Here is an 11,714-nt window from a genome sequence, read left to right as displayed (position 1 = left end):
GGGGAGGGAAAAAGGATGGGGGTAGATGTTGAATAGGTAACTAACAGGTATTAAGAGGGGCCATTCTGTATTATGGTATTCTAATCTTTTTTCACTTAATAACATTCATGTTAAAAAGAGCAGAGATTTGTGGGGGCAAAAATAAATGTAGTTAATGCAGGAAAAAACTTGAATCAACAAGTTGTATGCTTCTGAGAGTGGAAAAAACATACAATAACTTTAAAAGAGTATATATTCTAAAATATCTGATTTCCTTTAGCAGCCACTTTCTGAAGACATTGATAATTTACTTTCTGCAGTGAAAATGTACAAATTTCATTTTCTTTGTCCCAAGACTACTTTCAAGTTTCATAAAAAGAACCTTAACTTGGCCAGGTGCGGTGGCTCACGCCTGTAATCCCAACACTTTGGGAGGCCGAGGCGGGTGGATCATGAGGTCAGGAGATCGAGATCGTTCTGGCTAACATGGTGAAACTCGTCTCTACTAAAAATACAAAAGACTAGCCGGGCGAGGTGGCGGGCGCCTGTAGCCCCAGCTACTCGGGAGGCTGAGGCAGGAGAATGGCATGAACCCGGGAGGAGGAGCTTGCAGTGAGCCGAGATTGCACCACTGCACTCCAGCCTGGGCGACAGAACGAGACTCCGTCTCAATTAAAAAAAAAAAGAACCTTAACTTAAAATTGCTAAGCAAATTCTTTCAACCACATCTCTCTTCATTTTCTAGAGTCAGAAGTTCTAAATTTAGGAAACTCTTTGTTTGTATCTATGGGGTAGCTTTGTGGTATCAACTTGGCTGGGCTGAACTACAGTCCCCAGAATTCCCTTTCTAGTATGTTTTTGGTTGGGTGAGTTACAAGCAATATTATCTCCTCGGAGCCAGAAGAGAAAAGGAAGATTAGCAGCTATTTTGTAGCATAATATACCTTTTCCCAGTTATTCAAACACTAACCTAAGTGCTGCTGGGAGAGATTTTGCAAACATCATTAAAGTCCCTAATAGGTTGATTTTAAGTTAATAAAAATGATTATTCTAGGTGAGTCTGCCTTAGTCACTGGGAAGCCCTTTCAAAGAAAGCTTAGGCCCTGTCTCAGCCAAGAGGCTTCAAACAGCAGCTAGACCTGCAATTTCTCTCCTGTTTTCAGGATCTTCCCCGGATACCTATCTGTGGACAAGAAGCTTCAGTGTGTGCCCTTTGGGCTCCAGCCCGCTATCTTCCCTTCCTGACTGCCTGGCCCTGTGGGCTTTGAGCTTGCTTAACCAGCTCTCTCAACTGTATAAGCCAATTCCTTATTATAAATCCACGTGCGTGTATATATACATACACATTCATTTAAAATCTGACTGGTTTTGCCTCTCTGATTGAACCCTTACACACGTTGGTTCACACCTGCCCCAACCCCTACATCTACAGATCCACTTCTACACTTGTGAAACATAAACTCCACTAGGTGTTCTCTGACTTGATACAGAAAAGTTTTAAATAATAGTAGAATGGTGGCTCAGTCCTTTTGGGCTGCTATAGCAGAATAAATGACAAATTTATTTCCATAAATCTAGAGGCTGGGAAATCTGAGATCGTGGCGTCGGCTTGGTTAGGTTCTGGTGTGGAGCCTTCTTTCTGGGTCACAGGTGACACCTTCTAGCTGGGTCCTCACATGGTAGAAGGGAGACAGTAGCTCTATGGGGCATCTCTTACAAGTCCACTCATCCCATTTGTGAGATTAGGTCTGCGCTCCGGACCTAAACACCTCCTACGGCTCCGCCTCTGAACACCATCACATCAGAGATTAGGTTTCAACATACAAATTTTGGGAGGACACAAACACTCAGACCATTGCAGTTTTTTTGTTTGTTTCCACTATTTTGGAGCAGCATGTAAATGTGCTGCTTCGGGGAACAGTCTTATTAACTATACTCCTTTGCTATGCTTCGCATACATTTTCTTTACTGTGTCACCTGACCCTTGCTTGTACTGGAGTTCATCTACCCATTCACGCTTCTTCCACAATTTGTCTCAGCTCATGAGATTTCACGTTCTCTGACTAGTAATAGTCTCTATGAGAAATCCCATTTATTTCCTCACTGGTCACAGACTAATTCTTTTATTTCTTTAAGTTGCTCCTTGTTCATGATACCAAACTGTTCTCGAGGCTAAAGGTTAACTTAAAACTTTAATATTCTGTATATCCTTTCATTAAGACTCTCTCTTGAGGAAAAGCAAATAGTTATGGTTGTGTTTAAATCATCAGTTTCAGCACTGATCACAAGATACGAAGTTTAAAACAATTAAAAATAAGTGAATTTAACAAATATACCCATACATTTTGATGTTTTTAATACTATAAAATAACATGAGAAAATTCAATGGAATTTTTTTAAGTATGCACAATATATTAAGTTTAAAAAGCAGATTATAAAAATGGTATATTGAGATAATATAATTTTTATAACTCAACAAATAAATACAGATGTTCCCCACTTTTTGTAGGTATTTTTAGTCTCAATTTCATTTACTTTGATCTTACTTATTTCCTTCCACTAATTTTGAGGCTTTGGTTTGTTCTTTTCTAGTTCTTTAAGATGCATCATTAGGTTGTTTATTTGAAACCTTTCTAGTTTTTTGATGTAGGATTTATTGTTACATAAATTTGCCTCTTCATATTGCTTTTGCTATGCCCCATAGGTTTTGGTATATTGTATTTCTATTTTCATTTGTCTCAAGAAATATTTTAGTTTACCATTTAATGTCTTCCTTCACCCACTGGTCATTCAGGAACATGTTGTTTGATTTTCATGTATTTGTAGTTTTGAATGTTCCTCTTGTTACTGATTTCTAGTTTTAAATTCCACTGTGGTCAGATAAGATAGTGGGTAAAATTAATTAAAAAAATTTTTTGAGATTTGTTTTGTGTCCTAACATATGATCAATCCTGAAGAATGCTTCACGTGTTGATGAAAGAGATTGTATCCTGCAGCTGTTTGGTGAAATGTTCTGTAAGTGTCTGTTAGGTCCATTTGGTTGATGGTGTAGTTTAAATCCAATGCTTCTTTGTTGATTTTCTGTCTAGATGACCTGTCCAATGCTGAGAGTGGGCTGTTGAAATCCCCAATTCTATTACTGTACTGGGGTCTATCTCTCCCTTTAGATCTAATAGTTGCTTTTTATTTCTGGGTGCTCTAGTGTTGGGTGCATATATATTTCCAACTATTATGTTATCTTGCTTAACTGATCCTTTATCTCATAATGTCCTTCTTTGTTGCTTTTTACAGCTTTTCACTTGATGCCTGTTTGGCCTGATATAACTAATGCCACTCCTGTTGGCTTTTGGTTTCCATTTGGATGGATTATCTTTTTCTATCTCTTCACTATCAGTCTGTATGACTTTACAGGTGAGGTGAGTTTCTTACAGGTAGTGTATAGTTGGGTGTATTATCCATTCAGCCAGTCCATATCTTTTAAATGGGGGAACTGAACCCATTTACATTCAAGGTTATTGACAGGTAAAGACTTGTTCCTGTCACATTGTTCTCTGGATGTTTTATCGTTTGTTCTGTACTTCCTTTCTTACGGTTTTTCTGTGTTTGGGTGGTTTTCCACATTGATACAGTTTGACTCTGTTTCCTTTCTTTGTGTCTGGACTCTACCAGTGAATTTCATAGCTTCACATGTTTTCATAATGGTGGTTATTTTTTCATTTCCAGATATAAGACTCCCTTGAGAATTTCTTGTAAGGCCAGTCTAGCAGTGATGAATTCCCTTCATTTCTGCTTGTTTGTGAAAGATTTTACTCCTTTTTCATTTCTGAAATGTAGCTCTGCAGGGTATAGTGTTCTTGGCTCACAGGTCCCCCACCCCTACTTTAAGTATTTTTAATGTATCATTCCATTCTTTCCCTGCCTGTAAGTTTTCTGCTAAGAAATCTGCTGTTAGTTTAATGGGAATTCCCTTATATGTGACTTGACACTTCTCTCTTGCTGCTTTTAGAATTCTTCGCCTTTAACATCTGGTAATTTGACTATAACGTGCCTCAGAGATAACCTGTTTGGGCTGACTCTAATTGGAATGCTTTGAGTTTATTGGACCTGGATGTCCATCTCGAATTTCAAGACTTGGGAAGTTTTCAGCTACGATTTCATTAAGTGTATTTTCTACACTTTTCTCCTTTCTCTTCTCCTTCTGGAATGACCACATTGCTCACTTCATGGTATACGATACATCCTGTAGGCTTTCTTTACCGTTTTTTCTTTTTTTGTCTGCCCGTGTTATTTCAAAAGATCTGTCTTCAAGTTCAGAAATTCTTTCTTTTGCTTGGTTTAGTCTGTTGCTGAAGCTCTTGACTGTATTTTTTATTTCACTCATTGAATTCTTCAGCTCTGGGATTTCTGTTTGGTTCTTTTTTATGTTACCTATCTCTTTGTTGAATTTCTTATTCAAATCATAAATTGTTTTCTTGATTTTGCTGAACTGTGTGTTTTCTTGTATCTCATTGAGATTCTTTAAGTTTATTTTGAATTATTTCTCTGGCATTTAGCATATTTTCTTATGACCGGGGTCTGTTACTGAGAATTATTTTTTTCCTTTGGAGGTGTCATATTTCCTTTTCTATATTTGATGTGTCCCCATGTTGATTTCTATACATCTGGTAGAAAAGTCATTTCTTCCAATTTTACGGAGTACATTTCACAGGGAAAGACTTATTTGTATAAATGGGTCTTGGAGTGTCAGACTGGTGGGGTGCATTGGCTTTGGTGCATCTGTGTCTAGGTGGGCACTGTAGTGTAGTCTCTGTGTACTTTCCTCAGTTGTGAGTCACACCTGACGTGTGCAAGTATCTCAGCAGCCTAGGCTGAGAGAGTCTGTGGTGGCAGTGGTGCAGCTTTGTTGAGGGTGGGCTCACAAGGCTTTCTCAGGTCAGGGACGTGTGCATCCATGCAGCGGGTTAGGCAGCTTGGAATCTAGCCAACTTAGGGTCTGGCTCTACACCACAGGGCTGTCACTCTGGGCAGGAGCACAAGCACGTGTTTAGTTGGATGGCGTGGGGGTATGCCTGCCAGGAGTAGCCCAAAGGGCTGTTTCTCAGTCCTAGTTATCTGTGAAACTGCTTTGTGATGTGTGGATTTATGTCACGGAGTTAAAATTTTCTTTTGACTCAGCAGGATGAAAAAACTCTTTTTGGAGAATCTGTGAAGGGACATTTGGGAGCCCACTGAGGCTGCTCAGCTGAACTGGGAGTGTGTTTGCCAGGGATGGCCCACAGGGCCGTTTTCCAGGCTTGGGATGCAGTCTCACGGCTTCTCAGATGGCTTGGCTGTCTGTTGGCTTGGGCTGGCCCATGGGGCTGTTTCTCAGGATGGGGGAGCAGACACATGGGTGTTTAGATGGCTGTGAAGCGTGTCTGCCAGGGGCAGCCTATGGGGCTGTTTCTGAGGTCCAGGATGTGAGCACAAGGCTGCTTGGCTGGCGTGGGGACATGTTTGATAGGGACGACCCAGAGGGCTATTTCTTAGGCCTGAGACACAGGCACAGAGCTGCTCAGCTGGTATGGAGGTGTGTCTGCTGGTGGCTGCCCACAGGGCTGTTTTTCAGGCCCTGATTTCAGGTGCAGGGCCATTGGGCAGGCCAAGGAAATATCTTGGGGGAACACTGTGGGGCTCTTTCTTAGGTGCTCGGTGCAGGTACGTAGCTGCTTTGCTGGCCCTTGGGTATATTAGGTGCTTAGAGGCTAGGGGGTCTCTCCTGCTTGGGGCAGGGTGTGCAGTGGTTTGCTTAGCTCATCAAGGCAGTTCTGTGACTGAACCATGTCTGTCTGTGCATTTGCTTTTACTTGCCATTTTGGGTTGCTGATAATACTATTTGGTGATGTATAAGAGCTTGTATATTAAAAGCACATATATTAAACGAATAGAATGTATTTTATTCACAAGAAGATTTTTAAATAGTAAAAATAAAAATGAAGTGCTAATCAAAACAGCTAACGTTAAGTTCTTTGCCATTTCCAAAGATTCTCTGAACCAGAGACTACAACATGAGAGTATTTTTCAAGCTTTAAACACACTATATGTTAGACTCCTAAAATAGTGTATGTTAGACTCCTAATAGATACTTGCTTCCCATTTCCAAACTGCATTCAGTATCATTTGTTTTCCTGATGACTAGAACATGTAACTTTCCCACATAGATATAACACAGGCAAAAGACCAGACAAATGCATGTAAAATACATATAATAGTTTAATGGGAAATTCAAAAATTTTAAACTTACTGTTCATGGAAATCCAGCATTGGTGGCTCAAATCGTATGGGCCTGCAATTCCCCCGGTAGAGAGATATACTGTGAATAAAAAGAAAACAACATAAGAAGCAATTCTTCAAAATACATGTTTCCCCAAACTCTATTCAGACAGTTGACTTTTGTCATAACAATGCATTTTTTAAGAAAAATTGGGTCTAACAATCAGAAATATGTGTTACTTTTTAAATTAGCAGAAACCAATAAAGATCGCGTTTTAGAAAATGAAAAAGTGGGAGTATTTTTCTTCTTCAAAGGATATGAAAATAGAAAATGCTCAGGCAGACTGAATGTTGAAATTTGGTTGGTATAACTGGTAACGATACACTTTAATAGGTCACTTGGATTTTTTGATACATGTATGATGAATAAAGAGTTGATACAACAACATACATTTAGCAGACAATATATGAAGGCAAAAATCACGATCGTATTGTTACTAGAGTGGCAAAGGACTAAACAAAAATGAATCTGAGACAGAAATTTCCAAGAACTGAAATATCTATTTCATTTGAAAGTTTGGAATACACTAGAACTGATCTCTGATGTCCTGGCCTCCATATTTCAGTAGCCTCTTCTAACTAACCCACCTGATACCCAACTTCTCAATGAAACAGATTTCTGAATAGCAAACCTCAGATATCATCAGGGGCTAACACTGACATAAAACATAAATGACCTTTGGTGAGGGGGGAGGTGGTTCACATGCCTAAAGTGTTTATATACTGAGAAAGTCAGAAATTCAGTCAGCCACTAAGTTTCAAAATAGTAGATTTTGATGTTTTTGTTCTAGGAAATGATGTCAGAGCAAAACCCATTTTGTGAGGCTACTTTATTTCCATCATCACTGAAATTCATAGTAACATAAGCTTTGAAATGATATAGTAATTTCATTGAGGATTCAGGAATCAGAGGAAATATCTAGGATTTAGGAGATATAGGAAATAATTAGAAATAGACAAGGACATTCATAATATGGAGGAAATTTGGCTTTAATTCAATTCTACGAAGATTAAATAATCTGAGTAGTGGAATAATCTAGCTGAAGGTAATAAAATCCAAACATGTTTTTAGCCCTACCAATTGAGGACATTCTTTTGTGTAGCTTGAGAACCCCTCTGCATATGTTGAACAGAAAAGATGACAAACAAAAAAAGAAAGCAAGCACCAGATGTAAGATTACATTTTACTAAAGAACGAAACTAAAGACACCGGGAAACGAAGGCACAATTCCTTGCAACAGTCAGTATAGGCATCTATTCCTTCTTGCTTTCTGCCCTTCTTAGATGTGATAGAACAGCACTACTCTTTGGCTCCTTTAAAACATGAGACGCTCCTCAGCTCATCAGTTTTATTAGTATGAAACTCAAATTTACATAAATCTTAATAAAGTAAAAATAAAGCATAAGGCATAACTGTATGTCATTAATTCCTATATGATATTCCTATATAATATATATTCCTATAATGTAATATATATTCCTACATATAATATACAATTCCTATATATTAATTCCATGGACTGTTTAGATGTTGGAGAAAAAGGAGATTAAGACAGTGTTTTTCTCTCACAGAGCCAAGAGGCTGTTCTGCAAACTACAAACGGAAATGTCTAAAGTGGCCAGGAGGGGTAAAACAGTATATACCCCATCCACTGAATACAAACGTATGAATGTGTACCCTGTGCCAGGTACTGTCTATTGGCTGGGGCTACAGTGGGGAACAAAGAAAAGCGGCTGCTGTCATGGCAGTAACATCCTAGTCGGGGGATCAGAAGTTGAATATATTAGGTGAAGATGTGTGTATAAAGAAAAATCAAACACCCCGGGGCTGTGGCTGGAACTGAAAATGCCTCTCTGAGGAGCGACACTAGTGCCAAGACCTGAACGGCAGAGATCGAGGGGAAGAAAGTTAGGAATGTATTTGGTGAGTTGAACAAGGAGGCTTAAGTGACCATTGTGCAGTGAGGGAGGAGTAGGAGGTAGGAGCTGAGCTCAGAGGTGTAAGAGCCAGGTCTCCTTGTAGGAGCATGGATTATTCTAAGTGTAACAAACTACAGTGTTTTTGAGCAAGGAGTAGTATGATCTCACACACATTAAACGGTTAATTCTGGCTACTTTGTGAAGAACCAAGGAAATTCCTGTAGGAGCCCAACAGTGGGAAGCAGGGAAGTCCTGAGTGCTCCAGGCAACTGGTGATGGCGGCTACAATCCAGGGTGGCTGCAAGGGAGAGTAGCGAGCAGTGGCTGGTTCTGAATATATTTGGAAGCTTGAGAAAACTGGTTGTGCTGATGGACTGATTTTGAGGGATCAAGGGTAACTCATTCTAAGATTTTCACTGGATACACAGTCATGACGTGGGAGGAATGGGTTGGAAGTGGGAAGAGGAAGATTTTCAAGGGTATTACTGATTTTCACATACTGATCTTAATCACCTTGGTGAGTTTAATTCTAATTGTTTAGATTCTCCCCTGATTTTCCACTGTTGCTACATGTGCTGCCAAAATGAGCACTATCTCGAATGATCACTGCAGACAAATCATCTGCAAGTAATAATTTGATTCCTCCTTTCAAATCCTTAATTTTATGTCTTGTCTCCTGTAAAATGCTTCAAAGATGTGATGTCCAGCAACTGTACTGTGATATTTACAAAGTGCTCACAGAATGAGACAGAGGAAACAGTATATCAAATATGATTATCTCATAAATAAAAGCATATTTTCAAAACAATAGCAGATCTATATCTAAGGAACAGTTTAATACCCGAGTGAGTACAATGCAAGCTGACACAGGTACAATCCTATGTTAACCAAACCAAAAATGCAGTAATACAGCTGTCATGTCTCCACAGCTGATTCAAATGGTTGCTACCCATGTTTATTTAGAAAGGGCATGGCACTGTTTAGTGCTTTTTTAACAGAAAGCAAATGTCTGCAAATATGTAATGTTGACAAATGGGGGAAGTTGCAATATAAAGAATGGTAGCCTTTGCTAATGTCATTGTAGTTTTTTTCCTGATTTTTAAAATTATTATTATTACTATTTTTGAGAGACAGGGGTCTCATTGTGTTGCCCAAGCTGGTCTCCTGAGTAGCTGGGACTACAGGTGCAGCACGGCAGTGTGCTGGGCTCACCCTTTGACAATTTCAAAGCAACAAAATCTGACACATTATGATAGTATATTGCATTATTTTATGCTTTCTGCAATGATTATATATGTTCTGAAGTCTCAATACAATTGGTTTAATAAATTTTCACTAAAATCTTATTTATATGGAGATGAAGACTATTTTCTGATTTCAAGCTAGGAAACAGCTGAAGAGACAAGAAATCTTGTGGGAATGGTCGTACTGCCTGTTGAACTGTCAGGTCAAAGTTGAGCAGGAAACTCCCAAATCAGACATAGGGCTTCTTGGGTCTCTGGGAGTTTCAAATGTTTTCCTAGGATCAACTACTACCTAAACAACAGATACTCTTTGGCCCAGCATTTTTAAAACAATTGTTTGTGATGTACCTGCATCATACACACCTACAATGCTTGTGGAAATGCAGATTCTAGGGCCCCACCTCCAGAATCTAGTTTCTTGTAAGCAGAATGGACCCCAGAAACCTGCATTTTTAAGCATCCTCACATTTAGGAGCCACTATTTTGCATCTTGATCCACAAACATTACGGTCACAAGTAAGAGGTGGGGAAGGAAGTGCCTTTACTAGTAAAACTATCAAAGTCACCAGCAGTTTAAATTGATGTCAAATATGATTTTTATTAAAGAGCCAGCTAAATAAACAGTGATTTAAAAGAAATGAATACGACTTCTCCTATATGATATATATTCTCCCATAAATGCATTTTTAGTTTTAATTTGCATTTCCCAAATGATGAATAATGTTGACCATCTTTCCACTTCCTTGGTGTACAATTAGGTACCTTCTTTTGTAAATGTCTGTGGAAAGTTTTTTTAACTGGGATGTCTGTCTCATTCAGTTGTAAGAGTTGTCTGTTATGTGCTGCAAATATTTTTACCCTGGTCCTGGTTTACCTTTTCCTTTTATTAATGATTTCTTTTGAAAAGCCTAAGTTTTTAATTCTGTTGAGGTCGAAATGATGATTTTTCTTTTTTGAGATAGGGTCTCACTCTGTCGCCCATGCTGGAGTGCAGTTAGTGGTCCAATCATGGGTCACTGCAGTCTTGACCTCCTGGGCTCAAGCCACCCTCTGGCCTCATCCTCCCAAGTAGCTGGGACTACAGGCACATACCACCACAACTAGCTAATTTATTATTATTTTTTGTAGATACAGGGTCTCACTATATTCCCCAGGCTAGTTTCAAACTCCTAGTCTCAAGTGATTCTCCCACGGCAGCCTCCTGAAGTGTTAGAATTATAGGTGTGAGCCACTGCGCCCAGCCTCATTTTTTCTTTCATGGTATGTGTTTCTGGTATTTTAAAACTTTGTCCAGTTTGCAAATATTTCTATGAAAAGATTGGTTTTATTCTAAAAAGTCTTACACCTTTAACTTTTAGATATGAGCCTATTTATTATTGCCCATTTTAAGTTAATTATGGCGATGGTGTGAGTTAAAAGATTAAAGTTCACTTTTTCTTTCACTGTAAATATCCAGTAGGCCTAGTATCCTTTGTTGAAAAAGACTTTTTTTTTTAATCCTTTAAGTTCTGAGGTACATGTGCAGAACATGCAGTTTTGTTACATAGGTATACATGTGCCATGGGGGTTTGCTGCACCCATCAATCTATCATCTATATTAGGTATTTCTCCTAATGCTATCCCTCCCCTAGCCGCCCAACCCCCGACAGGCCCCAGCATGTGATGTTCCCCTCTGTATGTCCATGTGTTCTCATTGTTCAACTCCCACTTGTGAGTGAGAACATGAGGTGTTTGGTTTTCTGTTCTTGTGTTAGTTTGCTAAGAATGATGGTTTCCAGCTTCATGCATGTCCCTGCAAAGGACATGAACTCATCCTTTTTCATGGCTGCACAGTATTCCATGTTGTATATGTGCCACATTTTCTTTATCCAGTATATCATTGATGGACATTCGGGTTGGCTCCAAGTCTTTGCTATTGTGAATAGTGCTGTAATAAACACGTGTGTACGTGTCTTTATAGAATGATTTATAGCCCTTTGGGTATATACCCAATAATGGGATTGCTGGGTCAAATGGTACTTCTAGTTCTAGGTCCCTGGAGAATCACCACACTGTCTTCCACAATGGTTGAACTAACTTACATTCCCCAAGTGTAAAAGTGTTCCTATTTCTACACATTCTCTCCAGCATCTGCTGTTTCCTGACTTTTTAATGATCAACATTCTAACTGGCATGAGATGGTATCTCATTGTGGTTTTGATTTGCATTTCTCTAATGACCAGTGATGAGCTTTTTTTCATGTTTGTTGGCTGCATAAAT

At 39.1% G+C, this 11,714-nt stretch overlaps 1 protein-coding gene across 1 annotated transcript in view; it reads right to left on the bottom strand.

The window, feature by feature from the left end:
* The window catches only part of TMEM131 (transmembrane protein 131), a 227,685-nt gene that overhangs the window by 175,062 nt on the left and 40,909 nt on the right, over positions 1-11,714 (bottom strand). The window contains exon 4 of the mRNA XM_011969677.1: positions 6,263-6,331. Within this exon, the coding sequence (XP_011825067.1) occupies positions 6,263-6,331 (69 nt within the window). The remainder of the gene's footprint in view (positions 1-6,262; positions 6,332-11,714) is intronic.

The sequence above is a fragment of the Mandrillus leucophaeus genome, unplaced genomic scaffold (assembly GCF_000951045.1).
Source record: "Mandrillus leucophaeus isolate KB7577 unplaced genomic scaffold, Mleu.le_1.0 Scaffold9, whole genome shotgun sequence".
In the NCBI taxonomy this organism is placed as follows: domain Eukaryota; kingdom Metazoa; phylum Chordata; class Mammalia; order Primates; family Cercopithecidae; genus Mandrillus; species Mandrillus leucophaeus.
Note: the sequence above shows the minus strand (reverse complement) of the source record. Positions and strands in the feature narration are given on the sequence as shown.